We start from the raw sequence: 23,607 nt of genomic DNA, 5'->3' as shown, positions 1-23,607 counted from the left end.
TCTTTCTCTTCCTTCCTTCCTTCCTTCCTTCCTTCCTTCCTTCCTTCCTTCCTTCCTTCCTTCCTTCCTTTCTTAACCCTTACCTTCAGTCTAAGAATCAATACTGTGTGTGGTAAAGGCTAGGCAATAGAGATCAGGTCATTTGCCCAGAGTCACACAGCTAGCAAGTGTCTGAGACTACATCTGAACCCAGGACCTCCAGTCTCTAAGCTCAGATCTCTATCCATTGAGCCACCTAGTTGCCCCACAGCTCATCATTCTAATTCACATCATTATTAGACACAATCCTGCCTTCTATTGTGTGTTGTCTTCCCCTTAAGATAGTACATTTGTTGAGGAAGAGAGCTATCAGTTTTTAGATAAATATCCCCAGTGCTTGCCTCTAAATGTTTATTGTTTTACATTGATTTTTGGCAGTCAAAAGATCCTGTAAATCTTTTGGTCTAACCTGAGAAGGTAGGGCACAATCATACTTCATTAAGTGATAGCAGTGGTTTATTTCTATAAGTTTATATAAAAATGAATCATTGTCTTTTGCTTGCAAATATATCTTACCCATACATACCTCTTTCGAACCAAGGGCTTCATTTTCAGGAATAGTTACTATTGGATGACTTGGCTGCACAGGAAAAATGGTCAGGTTGTAGTGAAATATAGACAGAAAAAATATTTTAATTAAACATTAGTAAACAGTTAATGTTTAGAAAAGGGTATTTTAATATGCACATAGTTTATCAAATTGACCTATTAGTTTTGAATCGACAAACCCTAATAAGAATGTTATATAATATGAAAACTCTATTATAATAATTTCCTTAAAGGCAAGTACTGTGATAAATCTTTTTTTAGTTAATATTGATTTGGATATCCTATGTTATTGTTCTTTTCACATAGTATGTCCTTAGAAAATATTTTTTTTTATTGTTGAATGACATAAGTTGTTTGGATTTTTTTTCCCAGAAAAGACTATTAAAATTCACAGAAATTCATAGAATGAATAGCACTCAAGGAAACTTCAACCCACTCACATGGTTTAATTATTAAGCAATTAGTAAAGTGAAAGAAAATAGAGAAAAAATCGGGTTCTCAGAAGACAGTTCTTTCCACAGAAATTAAATATTTTCAGTGAGATAAACACAAAACAAAGCATGATTGGAGAAAATAGTGAAATTCAACTGAAATGACTCAATAAACATTGAATTCTTCCCATATTTTCTTTTTGAAAACCAGATTAGCTAACTATTAGAAGGTTTATCAACAAAAAGTTAGTGATGGGAGGAGCATCTCTGAAAAAGAAAAATGCATAAAACAGCCTTCAGTCCTGTTATTTACAATCTTTCTGCTTAAATAATAGCAGTTGTAGAAAAGGAGACAGAGGTTGCTAAGCAAAACACAGTTCTTTTATTGTCTATAAGGGTTCATCCACCTGTCAGTCCTCATATGTTATATTTGTTACCCATAAGGTGACATACTATAGGAGAAAATGAACCCCATTAAATCCTTTTACTACAAATTTATCTAGAACGCTTAAGTTGAAACTCCAGGGCAGGCTGCCGTATAGGTTCTCCTTGGAGAGAGAAATTCAAAAAGAGTAGTAGGCAATAAGAAACATCCTATTATAGTTTGTTTAATTATATTGTCTTAACAACCCTCATGACAACATGAGGAAACAGGTTACTGAAAAATATGAGTTAATGGAATCACTATTCTACTGTCACTCAGGTTGATTCCTCACTGCTATTTAACTCATCATATTTAATCTTTTGGCAAATTTTGGTCATTCTATCTCCATGGCATCTCTCCTTTATATCTTTTTCTCTTCCAGCACACTACTTCCATCCTTATCATATTTTACTTAAACTATAATAATGGCCTTTGTTTATTTTTCTTTTATTCTCAGTGGGATTTGGAAGGGAAAGAAAAAGAAAGATTTTGTTCATTGAAAGAATGAAGTTAAATCCAAAAAATAGCAAAATATAGAAAATAGAAAATAAACAAAGATTTTGTAATCAATATACATAGTCAAACTCAGAAAATTCCTGCATTGACTCCAAAAATTTGTTCTCATTCTGTACACTAACATTGGTCCTTTGGAATTATAGTAAGTAGGTCAATACTATATTGATCAGAAATTTTATGTCTTTCAAAATTGTTTCTCTTTAAAATGTAGTTACTAGCACATAAATTGTTCTCCCATATGGTGGCACTGAACTGGATTTTGTCTATTATTGCTCTCTGCAGCTTTCAATGTTTCCTAATCTGAAGCTTTCTCAGGTTGTCCTTTGCTCTTGCTAACTCCAGACATAGAGTACTAAATTCTACATGTTCCCCATCCCTAGTCTATCTAGGATGTTACCTGCACTGGTGTGGTCCCCTTTCATGGGTTTCTGGATGATTTTTTGTGTAATTTTGGCTTGATAGGAGTTAGTTACTTCAATTTATCATTAGATTTCTTGATGATTATTCAATCTGGCATGAACTTCAGGATTTTGCTAGAATATATGGAAATTGAGTAGTCTACTTCCCATTCAGGCAGTAATCTTGACCAGAAATCCTCTTCCTTTCAACAAGGCAATGGGACTTTAAAAGTGTAAAGGGACAAATTTTCAAGAAACTACAGAAACATGAAGATTCAAAAAGAATGAGAAATCCTAACGACAATACTTTTATTTTTTAAAAATATGTAAAACAAGAACACACCAGCAGCAACCTATCCATTTGCCAACTTTCTTATTTTTATAAAAACTGTGATAATGTTCTATGCACGAAGCAAGGAAATCTCTGAAAACAGAAGGGAAGAAGAAATCTGTAAAAGATTGTTTTTATATCAAACAGCATCACCCTAATCACAGAAATAACTAATAAATAGAAAGATGGTAATGTCTCACCTTGCCTATTATCTGTCTAAATAATAAAAAAAAAAAAGCATTTGTCTTCACTGAATGTGATGAAAGTCCTAAAAGTACTACTTAGACAAATTTCCTCATAGTGATATGTCAAAACCAATGTAAGACTCTATGATTGACGCATCCCAAGAGATTGCTTTGTTCACAAATAAGTGGTTTTAGTGCTAAGTGACAGATAAAACAAGGAGATAAATGCTTAGATAAGGTCTTTGGTAATGTCATAGCAGGTGTTCCATGCAAAGCCCAAACAAGAAGGGGGAAAATGATTCTCTACTGAAGAAGGGGTCTTACCAATATTCTTTTCTTTTTTTTTCTATTTTATTAAACCCTTACCTTCTGTCTTGGAGTCAATACAATGTATTGACTCCAAGGCAGAAGAGTGGTAAGGGCTAGGCAATAGAGGTTAAGTGACTCGCCCAGGATCACACAGCTGGGAAGTGTCTAAGACCAGATTTGAACCTAGGACCTCCCATCTCCAGTCTTGGTTCCCAATCCACTAAGCTACCCAGCTGCCCCCACCAATATTCTTTTCTATAAATGGCATTGTACTAATTGGAACAATCCACAAAGTAAAAACTTCCTCGAGGAAATTCTTTCCACTCAAAGTAGAATGACTTAGCTATCAATTCTTCAGAAAAGAAAAGATAATAATTGATGCTTGGAGGATGCGAAGAGATTGAAAAAAATAGATATTATCCAAAAATCCAAATTATGACATGTAGTTACACAAAGAGCCAATTGACTAGTGGATGATTATGTTTATTTAACATGCGCTACCTATTTTCAATGCAGGTAGCCGAAAATATGTTGTTGTTGTTGTTGTTGTTGTTGTTGTTGTTGTTGTTGTTGTCGATGATGATGATGATAACTAGCATTTATAGTATGTGGTAAGTTTTGCAGAGCATTTTATAAATGTCTCATTTGATCTTTGCAACAACTTTGGGAGGCAAGCGCTTGTTATTATCCCCATTTTACAGATGAAGAAATTGAGGTAGAAGTTAAATGACCTGTTCAGGGTCAAACACCTAATATGGTGTCTGGATTTTATGCATGTCTTCCTGACATCAAGTCCACCACTGTATTTAGTGCACCATCAAGCTGCCTTATAATAAGAAAAGATCATACTAGAATGCATTTGGGAATTTGCACAATGCTTTCAATGATGCCAGATGCTAACTACCTCCCAAATTTCATTTTTTAATGCTGATATATTCTAAGAAATTTTTGTTATCATTAAGAAAAACAATCATGAGGAAAATTCAAATATCCAGGTCATCCAAAGGAAACCACATGATGTGGTTAAGTAAAGTGTTGCAAATATCATGTGAGAAATACAGGAAAGGCATTAAGGATATACATGAGCAGAAAAAGGAAGTGGGCTACTCATATGCCCAGATTACAGGATGATAAATGGACAATCTGAGTACTATGCAGTATATCCACAAATTATCAAAAGAAACATAGAAGTGATTTGAAATAATTGGCTGGTTCTTCTTTGGAGACTTTCTGAAAGGATCTATACAAGAATCACACAAGATAGGAAAGCAAAGAAATTGTATTTTGTTCTACTGCACATAAATGAAACCCCATCTTTCCATTGAAGCAGATCAGCATCCTGGCACAGTAATCTCAAAGGCATAATACTGAAGTTGGAATCCATGTTCTGACATTTGCTAGTGTAATGCAAAGATGCAATAGAAGCTTTTGCCCTTGCAAAAGTTAACTGAAAACTTCTGGCAGTCTGCCTTAGAATCCTGACAGAAGTTCAGTTGGAACCTGAGGCTTGAAGAGAGCGGATGGTCCAACTGAAGCTCTGCTTTTGGGTTTCAGTTTTGCTTTTGGCCTGTGCTTTTGTCTCTGGACAATTTGAACCTAGCTAATTTCTCTGGACCTCTCCCTGACCTCCCCATATTATATTCCTGTTACCTTTCCTGTTTTCCCTGTGGGCTCTGGGAGGAAGGGTGGTTTGGGGGTTTTAGTGATTAGACTTTGTGGGTTTAGTTTCCCTATAGCCAAGTAGGACATCCTTGAATCAAACTATCCCTTTTTTTATTGATTTAGTATACACTCTACTTCAAAGGCAGCCAAATCTTTCCCGGCTGGGAGAGCAAGCTATCTCTCAGTCTAACCCACTCCTGTGACCCTCCCCCACCTTGAGTTTCTCCCTAGCAGCTGTCAGAAACCCAAACCCTTCTCTCCTTCTGACTAACCTAGAATATTAATAAATCCCCTTGTTACCTATTGAAACCCTCTGGTGAATCATTGTGTCAAAGATTAGGCAAGGTTTGAAGTGGGAAGGAGTTATTTTATTTTATTTCTTGAGGGAACTGGAGGCATCCCTCTTGGGAGGATGTTGTTGTCTGAGACTTCCTCCTGCACCCATCAGTTTCACTGACAGGGAGGAGCCCTTCGACTCCTCCCTCTAGGGCAGGGGTTGGCAATCTTTTTGGCCGTGAGAGCCATAAACGCCACATTTTTTAAAAATGTAATTTCATGAGAGCCCTACAGTGCTCATAGCGCATGCTCCTGTAACAGTGCGTGCTCCTGTAATAGTGCCTGAAAAAAAATTGACTTTATGGCTCCTGCAGAAAGAGCCATATCTGGCCTTCAAAAGAGCCAGATATGGCTCAAGAGCCATACATTGCTGACCCCTGCTCTAGGGACTTGAGAAACTGACAAGAAAAGCCCTCAAGGCAGATTTAAACCATTTCTGACTGGCCCAAATCCTTGTGTCTATAGAGATACCTTTCCTGTTGGAAGGGCTCAGCCTATTTCCCCCCCAGTATCCTCTGTCTCTAGCCTTGAGTGTCTAGCCTGTTTTCAGCTGCTTCTCCTGAATACTTCACCTATTCCCTTATCATCCAATATACTACCCCATTCATTCCTTCCCTAAACTCAGCCATCCCTTTCATTCCTCTTCCATATCACCTCATTCATCTTCTACCCCCATTTATTAGCAGGGATTAAGAGAGTACCCCAACTTTACTGATAACACTAGTTCTATGACCATGGGCAAGTCATGGAACCTCTATCTGCCGTGGTTCCTTCATCTGGAAAATGGAAATAATAGCATCTATTTCCCAGGCTTGTTTTAATGATGCAATGAGATTGTAATTAAGATAATATTAGATTAGATAATAATTGTAAAATTCTTGGCAAAATTTAAAGTACTATATAAATTTTTCCTCATTTGCAAAATGGAGATAATAATACCTGGGTTGCCGACCTTACAGGGTTGTCATGAGAAAAGGGTTTTACAAACCTTAAAGTGTCTCGTAAATGCAAACAATTATAATAAGAGCTAGGGAAGATTTATCATGGTGCAATTCCAAGAAGTAATGACCCTAAGAGAGATTTTCTTCCTGTATGGGAATTTCTATTACCACACAGCCTTCTGAGAACTCATATAGATTTGGACGGGAGGAGAAAGTCCATGAGTCAGCAAGAAAAAGGGTCAGCAAAATATAGTCAGAGGTCCAGGAGATTACAGTTGGAATAGTATATGAAAATCGTACTTAGAAAAATATTTCAAGCTGCTACTAAACTTTATTTTAAAAGATTTCACACAGTTTTGATCTAGTTAACTTTTAGAATTTCCAAATAAACATATAAATATTTTCCCCTTACTGTAAACTCACAATTCCACCTCTCCCCTCCCCTCCCCTTTCTACCTTAATCTGAATGAAATGAACAATTGCTAGCTCCCCTCGTAATGGGAGACAGCAGGATATGTATGGAAGCTAGATGGCACAGTGGATAGGGCACCAAGCCAGGAGGCAGGAAGACTCTTCTTCCTGAGTTTAAAATCTGGCCTCAGACACTTACTAGCTAGCTATATGACCCTAGGCAAGTCACTTTAACCATTTGCCTCAGTTTTCTCATCTGAAAAATGAGTGGGAGAAGGAAATGGCACACTTCCCCAGGATCTCTTTGTTAAACCCTTACCTTCTGTCATAGAATCAATACTGTATACTTGTTCTAAGGCCAAAGAGCAATAAGGGCAAGGCAATGGGAGTTAAGTGATTGTCCAGGGTCCCACAGCTAGGAAGAGCTTGAGGCCAGATTTGAACCCAGGGCCTCTTATCTCTAGGCCTGGCTCTCCATCCACCGAGCCATCTACCTGCCCTAACTACTCCAGTATCTTTGCCAAGAAAACCCCAAATGTGGTCATGAAGAACCAGACAGGACTGAAATAGCTTAAAAAACCACAATGAGATTAGAGAAGAAAGAAAATTGGTTTTATTGAGTCAGACCTCTGGCTGTCTTCACTTTATCATTTACTTATTTTGGTAAGTCATCATCTCTTTGAGACTCAGTTTCTTCATTTATAAAATGGGGATAATAATATTTTCTTGCCGTCCTCATAAGATGGTTGTGAGAGTCGAGGGAAATAATTATAGATCGCCTATTGTAATAGAAAGAGCACTAGATTTAGAACTGGTTATCCTGAGTTCACAATCAGGGCTGGCTATAACCTGTCTGACCTGGGTAAATCATTTGACTTCTTAGTTTTCTTATCTGCAAAATGAAGTGGTCATTTTCCGTGACCTCCAATGAAAAGTCCTTTCAGTTTCAAATCTATGATCAATTTAAGCAAAAAATGCTTTCTAAACTAGAAAGGGTCATAAGTATATAAGGATTTTTTAATGGAACAAATGTATTTAGCAAGCAGCTTTGACTCTAGTTGGACAGAGGCACTTTGCAGAGACCTGAGAGGTTCTTTTTTGACCAATTCTTTAGAGCAGTGATCTGATGTAGTTGGCTTTCAAGGGCAAACTTTATCTGTATTTAAAGGTATAGGTCTGGGATGTCTTTCTTAAGACCCAGTTGGAGCATTCACTGTCTGAAAAATCTGTATTCCTCAGTCTTCCTGGGGCTACAGCTTTAAATGGAAACATGCTCAGACCCCAAATGTCAGCTGGGGATTTGAATATCATGTCAGAAAGTGGCTGGAAGGGTTGGTGCCACCACCAGCATCAGGTTGGGTCTACGGCTCTGAAGCTGTTTCTTTACAGAAGCCTCCTGGTGGAACCTTGAGGCTGTAGAATCCCCTGAAGCATGATAGCCCACCTATAGAGGCAGTGAAGTGGCATCATGGATGAAGAACTGGGCCTGGAGTCAGGAAGATTTGAATTCAAAAATATCTTCCTAAATAGGTCTTGATCAATGACACATGTAAAACCCAGTGGAATTGTGCATCAGATTTGGGAAGGGGGAGGAGGAGGGAAAGAACATGAATTTTGTAACCATGGAAAATATCCTTAATTAATTAAAATTAAAATTAAATTAATTAAAATTAAAAAATAGACCAATCTGTTCCTACACTTATTAGCTGAATGAGGTTAGTAAGTGATTTCACTGTGGATTGTCTCAGTTTCCTCAAGTGTAAAATGAAGCTAACAATCGTACCTACTTTATAAAGTTGTGAAGATCAAAAGAATATCTGTAAAAGTGTTTAGCATGGTACCATAATAGGTACTTAATAACTCCTCCTCTTCCCCACCTCCCAGGGACTATGATGTGATCACAAACTCCTCCATGCCTAGAAATCCTTGGCCCTGCATCTTGTTCCATGAATCTCCCTCAATGGACATTTGGATTCATCCCTTTCTTCCCCTTCATACAAATTTACATTTATGATATACTCTTCATAAACACAAACTCCTGTGTAAACATCTGTTGTCCTCTGAGTCACTGTGAATTGTAGCTAGAGTTCTAAGTCCATGGATCCACAATAATTTTACAATTCATGAAAACCAGGGGATCCTAGACATCTGTCCAACTGGAAATGAATATGGTAGGCAAATAGGCCACATTTAATATAGGAATTCTTTGCCTTTTTTTGGTGTCATAGGCCCCTTTGACATATTGATCCAACTTGTGCTCCTCTTCTCCAAATAATGTTTTTAAATACATAAAATAAAATGTATAGGTATATAAGAAAATCAATTTTATTGATACTCAGTAATCAATTTTTTAAAAAATTCAATCCGAGATCCCTCTGAAATCTACCTACATAAAGAATCCCTCTTTTAATGAATTATCATCATTTGGGCCCTTAGGGACTTGGGCTAAGTGATTTACTATTTTAATGAATGAATACTGTTTGTGTAATACCAAATCTCTCCATCCTTTTTTCCTGTCTCTTATGATATCTTTTTTTTTTTATTTTAAACCCTTAATTTCTGTATATTGACTTATAGGTGGAAGAGTGGTAAGGGTAGGCAATGGGGGGTCAAGTGACTTGCCCAGGGTCACACAGCTGGGAAGTGTCTGATCTCTTATGATATCTTAAAAAATTTTCCTGAATTCTGAGGATGGTATAAATACTTTACTTAAAGGTTCAAATGAGTTCAAAACAGGTATTTAGTGACTTTGAAATATGTAAATTGATATCCCTAGTTCTCTTCAAAGCTCAGGTCAAGAGGCAGTTCCTAAGTGGTTTTCTAACTGCTAATGACTCGTCCTAACCCTCAAATTACTTTTATATAGTTTGTATATACTTGTTTGCTGTGACAAAAATATGCTCCTTGAGGCCAGAGATTTTGTCTTTGTATCTCCAGAACCTAGCACTGTGCTTGGCTTGTTAATTGACTGATTTCCTTTGATTTATTTTTGCTAAAGGCATAGCATTTTTTTAAATCCACTTCATCTTAATCTATGACTTTAAAACATTATATTTACACATATATGTATACAAACATAATCAATTTTTAATTTTCCTTGCCAGTGGATAGAACAGTGGTAAAAAATAACTCAAGATAATGGGTAATCTAAAAGTTATTTACATTTGATTTTGGAGTGTGTTAAACTGTATATAATTTTTGACTCTAATGGATGTCTCTCATTACCATAAAACATTAGTGCTGTGCCTTATACACAGATTATATGGTCCAGCTCCTTCATTTTAGAGATGAGGAAATTGAGACCCAGCAATGTTATGCTTTTCTCTGGTTCACATTCAAATTAATTTGCATTTCCTAGGCGCTAACACTAAAAGCTTAGTCAGCTATGCTTGGCAATATTTCAATTATTGATTGACAACTTGTTACTTTCTAGCTCTTTTAAACGTAGGACATAATTATAAGTTCTGCTTCCTCTTGAGTCCTAACAAAACATTAAGTCTCACAAAAGGGGGCAGCAACTGATCATCTGACTAGCCTGCAGAGGTATTCTGTTGTTAATAGGAAAGGACCTATTAGCATCTCAGTTCAGAGCTGTTCTACCCCTTACTGAAGAATAATATTCCACATTGGCCCTCCGATATGTTCTATATCTTAGCATGCAAAAGGTGTAGCTTTACCTCCAACCCTCTGAAGGGAGCTGAAGAGCCACAGGGAAGATACAGACTCATGCATTATCTGATCACAAAGAAAACAGTACAAAGAACTCAAAGAGAAGCAAGTCTTTTTATCCATCCTTCAGCTCTGAGATCTTTGGTAGGTGTGGAAGCACTAAGCCATATTCTTCTTCCCTTTCCTTCAGCACTGGATAAAGAAAATAAATAATGACAGTGGTGTTCTGCTCTCCTTTTCAGGTCTCTTATTACTCTTCTCTAGAGACCTTGGTGAACCTATGTTAGGTATTAATCTGTAATCTAATTCCCTTCTGGTTAGACTTTTGTCCTGCCACTGGACTTCAATGATTCTGGAAGAGAGAACGAGGCTGACTACTTTGCACAATTCTCGCTCATGTAAATCCAATTCAAACAAAATTCAAAACATCACCCATCATCCACTATTTGACTCCAATATGGTGATGTCTTTGGTCTTCTTCAAAAATGAAGGACCTCCAACAATAACAACTCCATCCTTTTTGCAAGAATGTTTGTATATGTGTCACTGTATAAAGATTATATCCTCACTTGATAATTGCTATATTTTTATGGATTTGCACACTTGTAGTGGCTAGAGATTTCCCCATATGTCCATGTGCTTATCATGAAAAATTGTCTCTTTTGTTTGGGGGGGCGGGATTCAGCAAGCCCATTATCCCATAATCCAATTGCTTTAAATTATCCAAAGAGATGCTAACTAGAAAGAAGGAGTCATTTGTGTGCCCCAAAACTTTTCATGGAGGGAATTAAAAGCTTTAACATTACTAACTTGATTTATGAAGTCTTGCCTCCACAATTAGGAGATCTGGTGAGGATCTGGATGAAGACAAAGGTGATTTATCATGGCATATAGTTGTAGCTAACATAAACACAGAAGGGACTGCTAATGTGTAAATGACAAAGTCATGATTAAAAAAAACAAACATGACAGGCTTAAAAGATGTACTAAATCTAGTATGAGAAAAAAAATTAATAGGGAAATATGTAAAGTCCTTTATTTAGATTTAAAACAAAACAACTGCATAAATATAGAATTGGGAAGATAAAATTAGATATCAGTGAACTAGATCTGTAATTTTAGAGAACTACAAACTAAGTCAACAATTTGATGTAGTATACAAAAACAAAACAAAACAAGAACATAACCTTTTTTAATCCTATCAGTTTCATCACGTAGAGAGCCACTCATGTGAAAATTCACACCACTGATGGAGAAAAACAACTCACCTACAATTTCTAATCCTTAGAGAGTCATCGGGGACACTAAGAGGTTATGTTGCATATATAAGAGCACAAAAGGCTCACTGTTCTCTGTCCTAATCATAGCACATCATGACTGCCATGTTCAGATAGAGGCTCTACACTTCAGGGATAGTACAGAAGTCATGGAGGCAGCCAGCTCATTGAATGGATAGAGTCGTGGGTCTAGTCAGGAAGATCTGAGTTTAAATCCAGCCTCAGACATTTGCTAGGTATGTGACCCTGGGCAAATCATTTAACCTCTTTTTATCTTAATCCAATTGGAGAAGGAAATGGCAAACCATTATAGTATCTTAGCCAAGGAAACCCCATGGTTAGTCTTGGTCCACTGTTGTCTATGAGATCACAAAGAGTCAGACAAAACTGAACAAATGAAGAACAATGTCATTGAAATCATAATGATTTATCTATTGATAATGTTTATATAGTGCTTTAAACTTTATATAGTCTCATCTGATCCTCACAACTACCCTTGCCATGATTAGGTACATAGTCTCACATCCCCAGATGAGGAGAGGCTTGCTTTTCCAATGTCATAACACTAGTGTCTAAGACAGGATTCAAACCTGGGTCTCCCTTTCTCCAAGCTCAGCATTCTTTCCTCTATGGCACCTAATAGTCAAAAATTGGGATATATCTGGGAGGTTGGCAATCAAGTTGGCAAGAATATTAGAATCTATATTCCACCTCTTAATTATATCTAATTATTTTAATGACACCACCATTTTTCCGGTTGACTTACTTATGCACTCATTCCCTAGGCCTATTCCTCTCCTGCTACTTCTCTATTGGCCCTTCAATTGGGGAATTCATGTCCTGCTATAAACCTTCTACCTTATATTTTAAAATTTTCTACTAATGCTCTATTCATCTCATTATAACCAAAACTTTTCTTCTCCCCAAAGACATCACTTCTCTAATGAAGCCTACAATGTCACCTCTACCTGTACCTCCAACTCACAAGATTTAATGTACTCCTTGTTCCTGCTGCCTCTGAAAAAATTTTAGAACAAAAGAAGTAGCATGGTGTAATGGAAAAAAAGCCATTCTAGAAACCTTGTGGAAACCTGGGTTCAACTTCTGCCTCTGACTTGTAATGACTATTTGACTCTGGGTAAGTTGCTAAAATCTCAATGACCAAGAACATTATCTAAGGTTAAGAGATATAAATGTATTTTCTCCTACAGAAATTCCTTACCAGGGAGTTCATTGTATGAATGGAGTCATGGTTCTGGTACAGAAAGAAAATACTACTCAACTGTTTTTGGATATCCATATCACTTGCTTATATCAGTCAGTCAGTAGTAAACAAACATTTATCAAACACTTACTGTGTGCCAGACACCATGCAAAATATTAGCAATATGAAAAAAGTCTATGGTAGCATTCCAATGGAAGGAAGAACATAGAAAGAATAAGATCCATATAAGAATCATTCAAACTGAGTGGAAGTTAATCTCCAAGGGGATATTATAAACAGTTGGAAGATTAGTGGAGGTGAAGATGCTCTAGAAAGGCTTCTTGCATAAGATGGGGTTTGAGCTAAGTCTTGTAGGAAATCGGACTTGTAAGAAACCATAAAACCTAAGAGTTAGAGATAAAGAAGGAGAGCATTCCAGGTATGAGAGATAAAATGGTGACAGGAGATCAAGTGTTGTGTGCAAGAAATAGAATGTGGACCAGCATTCCTGGTTAATAGAGTCCCTGCAGGGTAGTAAAGTCTAAGAAAACTAGAAAATAAGGAGGGAGGCAGGTTGGAAAGAGCTTTTAGGGGGCCAAACAAATGACACTATGCTTAATCTAGAAGGTAATAAGAATGCTTTGGTGTTAAGTATAAGAGGTGATTTGACTACACATATGCTTTAAAAAATAACTTTAACAACTGAATGAAAGATAGATTAGAGTGTAGAGAGATGAAGCAGGGAAAGCTATTAGAAGACAAGCTATTACATTGGTCCAAGTCAGTGATGTGCAAACTATGCCCCTGGGCCAGATGCGGCCCCCTGAAATGTTCTATGGCTGAGAGACATTATTCCTAATCTGAGGAATACAATGAGTAGGATACAATGCAATGAAACTTTCAAAGAGTTGCCTTAGAAACAGACTGACAGATGAGCATTTCCTTTCCTTTGGCCCCCTCTTTAAAAAGTTTGCCCATCACTGGTCCAGGTAATAGGTGATAATGCCCTTTACCAGATAGCTATATAAATTGAGATAAAATAAATCTACAAAAGATGCTGTGTAGGCAGAAAAGACAAGATTTGACAACTTATTAGATATGTTGGGTTAGTGCAAGTAAAGTATTAAAGATGACACCAATGTTGCCAATTTATGTGACTGGAAAATAAGATGTCCTTGACAACAATAGAATAGTTGGGGTGGAAAGGTGACAAATATTGACTTTGAAAGGGCAATAAGACACTTAGTTAAACATGTGGGAAAAGGGGTTGGAGGTTTTCAGGAGACTTACTAGATCTGGAAATGTAGAACTGGAAATTTCTGCTAAAAGATATTCAAACCCATGAGAACTGATGATGGGTTCACCCAGCAAAAACAGTATAGAACAGTGGTTCCCTAACTTTTTTGGCCTACTGCCCCATTTCCAGAAAAAATATTACTTAAAGCCCCCTGGAAATTATGAAACTATTTATTGAACTCAGAATAGAATGTAATACCAAAAAAAAAGTATGGCCATCTCCGCCTCCCTGGATCGCTGCAGCACCCACCAGGGGGCAGTGGTGCCCACTTTAGGAATCTCTGGTATAGAAGAAGGGAAGAAGGCCCAGGAAAGAGCCTTGAGGAATATCCAGTTAGTAGGTTATCTGTATTATGGATAGATACAGTGAAAGAGACATAGAAGGAAGGAGCAGTCAGCTAAGAGAAGAAAGAGAGAAATAACACAATTTAGAAAAGAGAGAATATCTAGGAGCAGAAAGTGATTAATGACGTAAAAGATTAAAAAGCAGTCAAAAAACAAGGGCTAAGAAAGAAAAAAAAAAAACAGAGACTTTTTGGTTAGCTTCAGGAAAGGAGCCATCAGAGATAGGGGAAAACCGAAGATCATAGAGGCTTTAGGGAAGATAGTGGAGGCAATTTTCTGGGGAATATAAGAAGGCATGAGATCAAAGTTAAAGAGATTATAGAGAGGCTGGCCTTAGCAAAGAAAAGGATCACCTTATAATCTGAGTAGGAGATAGTTGGGGAAGGAGGGAGTGGTATCTGAGCAGAAAAAGGGAGAGATGAAGAAGGAGTCCTCAACAAGTAGCCTCAATTGTTACAGTGAAGCATGAAGGTCATCATTAGAGAAGAGTGCCATAGAAAGCTTGAGGAAGTTAAAAACAACTGTTGTAGAGAGTGGGGATAGCGAATAAATTAGGGGGGAGTAGAACTACATTGCTACAGGGAAGGCCCATTAGATAACAAATTTGTACTGAACTCTCTCAGATGGTTTCATTATTTTCTCTAGCTTCATTCAGCAACATATGAATAGGAGCAAAGGGCTGAGGTTTGCCAAAGCATTTGAATTGTTTCACTAATGGGTCAAAATAGGAAAGGGAGAAAAATGTAGCCAGTGCAGGTGTGATGAGAGTAAGGATGCTAGAGAAGGGAGGGCAGTCCACATGGGGACCATTCCAGGAGATGTTTTCATCTGCAGCTGCCCCCATTAGGAAATGTTAGCCTGGGGCTTAAAGTGCCTCTGATGACCATTCACCTTTCTCAGCCTTGCTAAAAGAGATTATCAAAGAACAGAAATTGTGTGATTCACATAGGACAATGTAAACTGGGAAATTCTCCCACATACAATATCTAGGATCCTTCCATCCATTAGTTTGTTCTCTTGACCATCACATTTGAAAATGGCACAAGAAATTAGGCAACCCTGGGGAACTGTCTGCTAATCTGTGTTTGTGCTATAATTTGTGCTATGTGGGCGGCATAAAGGAATCAGGGAAGGGACCAGAGCTGGTCAGGCTGCCAGTTAGGTCTTCATAGAATCATAGATTCAAAAGCTGAAAAGGGCTTCCAAAGCCACTTAGTCCTGTGTATTAATTTTTTCAAACCCTTACTTTCTGCCTTAGAAACAACTCTAAGATAGAAAGGCAAGGCCCTAAGCAAATGGGTTAAGTGATTTACCCAGAGTCACACAACCAGGAAGTGTCTGCAGTCAAATTTGAATCCAGAACCTCTCATCTCCAGGGTTGGTGCTCTATCCACTGAGGCATTTAGCTATCCCTATCTATTTCCAGCTATATAAAAGATGACAACAGATTAGACTAGCCCAAAGAAACTAAATGACTTAAGATCACACAGGCAGTAAGAATTCAGAAACTGGATTTGAACCCAGTTCCAATATCAAAAGTTTTGTTTGGTTGTTTGTTTTCCCCACTGTGCCACAATTATCACTCATGATAAAAATCCCCTGGCAAGACATACTAGGCTTCTGGCTAATAGTTTAACTTTGAGTTTTCCCTGTACCTTATTCCAAAGGTGCAACATCTGTGGAAGACCGTTTGCTCTCAGTTGTGACCAAACGGTCTTACAGCTTCTCTTCTGGATACCTGAGCAATGTAAGGAAGTAGTCCTGGGAATGAATTGTATCCGTTTTACCGAAGTCATTCTCCAAAATTTCAAATTATTTCCCCTTTTAACAGTCTCTCCTTTACATGGCAAAAAGCAAAAGGCAAAGAAAAGAACCCCACCAGAAACACTGCCATGCACACTTTGTTCTAATACTTGCGAATTAAATTAAACTGAATCAGAAAGAGAAAAATTTTCTACTTTAGCATAAAAAAGATTGAAACTTCCTCTTTCCAACTGGCCATCAAGTTAGTAACATATGTAATTATGTGTCTAATTCTTCCCTTGCCAACTTTTATAGACAAACGTAGTTCTGAAAGAATCCTACATTCCTTACCAAAGAATACTTTAAAATTGATTCTTAAATGATGTTTTAACAAAATTCTTTAGAAACTTCAGAATAAGCAGCTTCAATCATCCTTTTCATCCTCTACAAGGACATCAGTCCTTTCCTGGAATCATTTGTTTCTCCATTTAGTATCAGGAAGAGTAAGAAGAAAAATTATCAGAGATTGAGTTTACTCATGGGCCAAGACAGTGTCAGTGGAGTAGCACCTGCAAATGATGAGAAGTGCCATTCACAGACCTATAAAAAGGCATAAAGGTCATTTTCTCTAAGTACTCCATCCACCAGGAAGAACAAATAGTGGAAAGGGTAAGTAAGGCTAAGCTGAGTGGTAACTGATTGACCAGGAGAGAAGCATCCCAAAAGGTGGAAAAATCCTTGATAAAATATCATGTAAAATTGAATACAAGCATGGTCCAAACACATAAGCAAGGAAAAGAGCCAGGACATCAGAGGGGTCACAAGACTGATAGTCAAAAAAAGTGGGGGGAAAATGTAAGAATGGAAACATCTGAGGTAGGTCTTAGGTCAGTAAATTACTTATGTCCTACTCAGACTTCAGGTGAATTGTAAAAGGCAAAGAGTGAGTCACCAAAAACTGTTTACCTAAGAGTGGCATAAGGGTTCAGTCTGAAACCAAAAAAAAAACCTATTTTTGGCTCAAGGAAAAATTAGAGACAAGATGAGGGACTTTACAGAAGATTCATTAATACAGAATGGTTCATGAAATAGAGTGCTTATGTAATGCAACAAACATCCAGTATTCCCTGGATGGAAACCCCAGCCTCAGGTATTCCATCACGTATTAATTAGACCTTTGCTCACATACCATTCTTTACAAGTGGCATTTGTATACACTGTTCAGCTGATTTTTATTACACTTGATCACAGCTGCAGTCAACCTAACATAAAGCTCTGTGAAGTGTTTGTTACCAGTACGGGGTTTTCTCATAAATGTCACCGATTCTCTAGAGCTGATGCTGACTTCACTAATCAAGAGAGAGAGAGAGAAAATTTCCTGGAACCAAGAGGAAAAATGAGAATGCTTCAGAAAAAAAAGAGATGGAAAAAGAGATGGTTAAATTAACTAATTAAGCATTTAATCTCTTTTCGAAATAGAATTTGGAGCTCTGGGCATTTATGAGACAATCCTTTTTTCTTGTCTCGAGAAAAATAAATTTTTGTCATCTGCCTCTAATTTTAAGATCTTGTCAAAGGATCATCATCTCAGATATGGAAGAGATATCAGAGGTCATCAAAGCCAAACTCCTTGTTTTACAGGTAAAGCCAGAGAAGGAAAATGTCTAGTCCAGTAAGGATTAGTTGATTTTCCATTATGTAAACAAGGAAAGAAAGTCTACTATATTCCAAGAAAAAAATGAAACAATCCTTGCCCACAATGAAATTACATTCATTGGGAAAGGCAACATGTGTATAACTATGTACAAAATGTATACAATATAAACACAAGTATACTTGTTGGGGATGGGCATAACAGCTGGGGAAATCAGGAAAGGCTTTATGTACATAGCAGCTCTTGTGCAGTTTGGAAGGAAATGAGTAGTTCTAAGAAGTGAAAGTGAGACAAGAGTACATTCTTGTGATGAGGAATAGCCAGTGCAAAGGCATGGAGAGAGGAAATAGAATATTGTATATGAGAGAGAGCAAGAAGGTCAAATATTTTGCTCAAGTCCCTGAAACTCTTCTCCTTCCGAAAAATATTTGTTGATGTTGGAATGGGAAGCATGCAAGACCTGAATAAGGTGATCTGAGTGTATTAGTTTTCATTTACTTCATTTGTAAAGTGGGAATAATAAATAGTTGCTCTATCTACATCATGAAGTTATTGTGAAGAAAACACTATTAAATGTTAAGGAATTATCTTATTCAATTAAAAAGCATTTATTAAGTCCTTGCTATATAGCAGGTAGAGTGGTAGAAAGAAAAGCAAAAACTGTCCTGCGTCACAAGGAAGGAAGGAAACAAACATTTATTGAGCACCAGCTATGTGACAGGCACTGTGCTTTATAAATATTGTTTCATTTGAGCATCACAGTAACCCTGGGAGGGTAGTTGATTCTTTTATTCTTATTTTACAGTTGTAAAAATTGAAGCAAATAGAGTTTACATGACTTGCCCAAGGTCGCACAACCAGCATGTACTTGGAGCCCAATTTGACCTCAAATCTTCTTGATTCCAGACCCAACACTATCCTATTCAACACATTTTATATTCTCAAGAACTGATTACTCATTGAATTGCATTAATGTGACAGAAAGAACTAAGGGAAATGGAAACGGAAGACTAATCCTTTACTTAGACTTGACACGTTAACTGCCTGATCTTAGTTGATCAACTTTCCCTCTGATGTCTGTTTCCTAATCTGAAAAATGAAGAGAATAATTCTCTTTTTTCCCCCCTTAAAACCCTTACCTTCTGTCTTAGAGCCAATACACAGTATTGGCTCTAAGGCAGAAGAGTGGTAAGGGTAGGCAATGGGGGTTAAGTGACTTGCCCAGGGTCACACAGCTAGGAAGTGTCTGAGGCCAGATTTGAACCAAGGACCTCCCATCTCTAGGCCTGGCTCTCAATTCATTGAGCTACCCAGCTGCCCCCAAGAATAATTCTTCAAGTAGCCAATATTTTACATTGCTGAGAAGAAATCATAACTACTAAATGTTATGTAAACCTAATTATGATCTTGTCTGAAGGCAGGAATAAACCCATGTAATATATTGAATTCTTTCTGGGAATTCATGTCTTACAGCAACTCTCTCTCTATGTTAAGACAACACAGTGATTCTCAGAAATAGAGAGTCATTGTCAATAGAGATGTACAAGACCTGATTCTGTCACTTATTAGCTGTGAGTCTGTGGGTAAGTCATTTCACCTTTCTGAAATCATTGTTCCTATTTGCAAAATGAGGGGATCGTTATACTTGTATTTCTGGTTCCACATGGTAGTTGTATTAAAAGTGCTTTGGATGGATGCTATATAAATGCAAGCCGTTATTATAAACTCTTACTAAGATTGCCACCACTGCCATCAATAATTTAGTCAAGGAATTTTATCTCCTACTAGAACTGGTGTCTTATTAGATAGTAAGTTCTACAAAGAGAGTTTGCAATCTACTTCATGCTAGTTGTACAGAAGACAGTTAATACACAATTCTAAAGAATATCATGAACTCAAGCCCTCCCATTCCTGATGATAGCAGAGAATTGACTCTAGGTTCTGAGAGAGTCAAGAGTCGCCTAATTCTCATAAGTGCTAGCAAGCTAGAAATGGCTTCTATCACAAAACCACCAATTAATTTATTAGCTGAGAACCTGTGATCTGAGTCCCAGCCCTGCTGAATTTCAGTGTAATGGAAATAGTATTGATTTTGGAATCAGAGGACTTGGGCCTTCCACTTATCACTGATGGACCTGGATCAAGTCTTACTTCTCTCCGAGTCTCAGTTTCTGCTTGTGCAAAGTGTGGTGGTTGAAATAATGACTCTCACGGGTCCTTTCCAGCACGGAATCTATGATTCTAAATTCTCATGCTCAGCCTTCAGGGGCAAAGGCTACTTCTAAGTCTGGAGGGAGAATAAACTTCCAGGGTGAAAAGGTTTTTATGATATGGTAAACAAACGATTATGGAGATGAGTCAGCAGTACAACCTGGAAAGAAATTGCTACTGCTGTACTCAGTCTCCAATCTTGGCTCTCACCTTACACTTTCAGTTTACTTCCTATGCAAGTCCATTCTGACCTTCTTGGTCTAGCCTGCCACTCTTAATTTTTCTTCAGCTTTCCTGAAAACTGACATTGCTTGAATGCACAAATAATTCCCTTAAAAAAGTTAATTGTTAAAAAAAAACAAACCTTAAAAAACTTGATTGTATCATTAACTTGACAGTAGTTGTCTCATTATACAAATATAAGTTTATCAGGGCAAGATATTGTTCTACTTGTGGTTACTTGCTTACCCAATTTGATTAAAAGTTGCTTGATAGAAGAAATTGACATCTCTTCCTTATGTTTAGTTTAAAAAAAAAAACCAAAAAACCTTTACCTTCCTCATTAGAATTAGGCAGAAGAGTAGTAAGAACTAAGCAAAGAGGGTTAAGTGACTTGCCCGGGGTCACAGAACTGGGAAGTTTTTTAATTTGGATTTGAACCCAGGACCTCCTATTTCTAGACATGGCTGTCAAACCACTGAGCCACCCAGTTGCTCCCCTCCTTCTGTTTAGGCAACAGCACTTAGCACAGTACTGACCAAAATAATAATTATAATCGTGATGTACATAATCATATAAACAATGAGACTATTTATAGTACTTCAAAGTTTGTAAAACATATTAGCTCATTTGAATTCCATTAAAAACTCTGCAATGTAGAGTTAATGTTGAGGTCAAAGTCAAAGATAGTGAAATTAGAAAAAAAAAGATTTAGAAGGAAAGATGATAATAATTTGGGACATGTTGAGTTTTAAATGAGTGTGGGACATCTAGATAGAGATGTCTAGATGTTTGGGAGCTACAAATCTGGATCTCATGAAAGAAATGAAAGGTGAATATATCAATGTGAAATTCTTACACATAGAGATGATAATTGAATTATAGAAGTGTCATTTCCAACAGGAAGAGAAGAGAAAAAGAAAAAAGGAGGATCAATGACTAATTCTTGGAGGAAACGAATATGTATAAAATTTTAGTGATTAGTTAATGTTTTAAAATTTGTTGTTTCTCTAGGTGTTTTTTTTTTTCCCATTGCATGCCCCATTTGCTCATCTGCTCTCTCTTCTATTGATGTAGTAGTTTAGAGATACAAAATTACTGTAATTACTGCTTTGTCTGCAAACCACAAATTTTCTCATTGTTGTCATTATCTTTAATGAAATTATTCATTTTGTCTATAATTTGTTCTTGACCCACCCATTCTTTAGAACTGTTATTTAGATTTTAATTAATTTCTAATCTTTGTTCCAAATACTTTTTACTATCTGTGATTATTTTTGCAGTATGTTCAGAAAAAGATATTTTACTAGTTCTGCTTTTGTGCACTTGGTGGTAAGACTTTTATACCCTAAAACATAGTCAAATTTTGTGAAGTGTTCATGGACAGCTAACAAATGGGCATAAACCTTTCTATTCCTATACAGTATTCTCCAGAAGTCTAGCAAATCTAACTTTTCTAAAATTCTATTCAATTCATTAACTTTTTTCTTTATGATTATATGGTTTGATTTATCTAGGTCTAAGAGACAGTAAATTGAGGTCCCCCACTATTGTACCTTTAATATTTCTTTCTGTATTTCATTTAACTTTTCCTTTAAGAATTTAGTTTAAATGCCATATGGTATAAATTTGTCCAATATTGTTAGAAGTTCATTTTCTTTTTGTATCTCTTTTTTTGTTGTTAATGATATTCCTCAACTAACCATTCAATATTCCTATGTGATCACATTTGTTTCTTCCAATGCCTCAAAACTTTTCACTTGTCCCATAATTTTTTATGTCTACTAGTTAATGCATTTGACTTACTGAGTCTATTGAGAAGTCTAGAAGTAACAACTGAGGGGAGAGAATAAATGACTGCTTTTACATATGTTATATATATATATATATATATATATGTATGTATGTATAAGGAGATAGAGAAGAGAAAGAGGAAGAAAAAGGAAATAGCATACATATATGTAAATTATATATCATATAAATATATATCATATACAAATACACATGTATATAATAAAATAAATAATTATGGATAGATAAGGCTACTTTCATAAAAATCAGAAATACAAATGCATTTTTAAAAAAAACCTATTAAATCTCAAAATGAACCAAGAATTGTATTAAAATGTCCCTTTATATTGTTTCAGGCTGGAGAAGGAAATGCTTGAGTATTTTTGCAAAGAAAAACCCAAAATAGGCTCATGAAGAGTTATATGTGACTGAAATGACTAACAACAAGTGATGAGAGGGAGCTTTGTATAGTAGAAAGAGAAATCTGGGGGCAGCTGGGTAGCTCAATGGATTGAGAGTCAGGCCTAGAGACGGGAGGTCGTGGGTTCAAATCTGACCTCAGACACTTCCTAGCTGTGTGACCCCGGGCAAGTCACTGAACCCCCATTGCCTAACCCTTACCACACAGCTGCCTTGGAACCAATACACAATATTGATTCTAAGACTGAAGGTAAGCGTTTAAAAAAACAAGAAAGAGAAACCAGATACAATTAGGATGTTTCTATGTTCACAGGATCCTTTCTTCATGACCATGGTGAAGTCACTAAACCTCTCAGTGTTCCAAACAATTCTCTAATATGATGAGTTAAAGAAGGCTTATTTATTTGCAGCTATACTTTGAGTTTTTATCATTCTCCTCTCCAAAATGATCTTGGGCAAATCATTCAACCTCTGTGGGAACTCATATCCTCATCTTTAAAAAGAGGTGGGGGGAATGGATAACCTATGAGATTATTTTCAGGTCTAGATCTATGGAATTCTGAAAGTTTATTAGTTAGGAAATGGTCAGTATTCTAGATTTCAATTCTGTGTTCAAAGCAAAATTCTTTGGCTTGTAAAATAATAAATCTTTATTAGAAACGACCTTTTCGAAGAACTTACTCAAAATATAGACTCCTTTGGCAGTTGACAGTTAAAATCATATTAAAATGTAGTTCATGGTAGTTCCTGGCTGTGATCTTCAATAGGAATCCTCAGCCATTGTTCCATAATGTTTTGCATTTAACAGACACCATCTCTGAACTTTATGAGTTTCATAAAAATCTCTTTGAGATAAGTTTTATCATAACAACAGTTGGAATTTGGTCCATGTTAATTGTTTTACAGACCCTCAAAGCAGAGTTGAGTACAGATAATTAACTGTATTTAAGTCCAAATTCCAAGAAACTTGGTAATAAAATAGAGGAATGTTTCTCCTCCCTTCTATGGTGAAGGTTGTTGCTATGACAGTGGCTGAAAATGATAAATTATTTCATTTTCTTGCCCTTTCTCCATTACCCCCTAGATATGCCAACACCTGTCCTGAAATTACAGAATAATTTCTTCTGAGAGAAGAATCTGGAGAAGGAAGGAAGGAAGGAAGAAAGGAAGGAAGGAAGGAAGGAAGGAAGGAAGGAAGGAAGGAAGGAAGGAAGGAAGGAAGGAAGGAAGGAAGGAAGGAAGGAAG

At 36.8% G+C, this 23,607-nt stretch overlaps 1 protein-coding gene across 1 annotated transcript in view; it reads right to left on the bottom strand.

Moving 5' to 3' along the window:
- LOC123247083 (muscular LMNA interacting protein) overlaps positions 1–23,607 on the bottom strand; it is a 217,887-nt gene that overhangs the window by 20,678 nt on the left and 173,602 nt on the right. The window contains exon 13 of the mRNA XM_044675880.1: positions 566–619. Coding sequence (XP_044531815.1) covers positions 566–619 — 54 coding nt within the window. The remainder of the gene's footprint in view (positions 1–565; positions 620–23,607) is intronic.

Source organism: Gracilinanus agilis, chromosome 4 (assembly GCF_016433145.1).
Source record: "Gracilinanus agilis isolate LMUSP501 chromosome 4, AgileGrace, whole genome shotgun sequence".
NCBI classification, from domain to species: Eukaryota; Metazoa; Chordata; class Mammalia; order Didelphimorphia; family Didelphidae; genus Gracilinanus; species Gracilinanus agilis.
The sequence above is the reverse complement of the archived record's forward strand: the minus strand, read 5'-3'. Positions and strand labels throughout refer to the sequence as shown.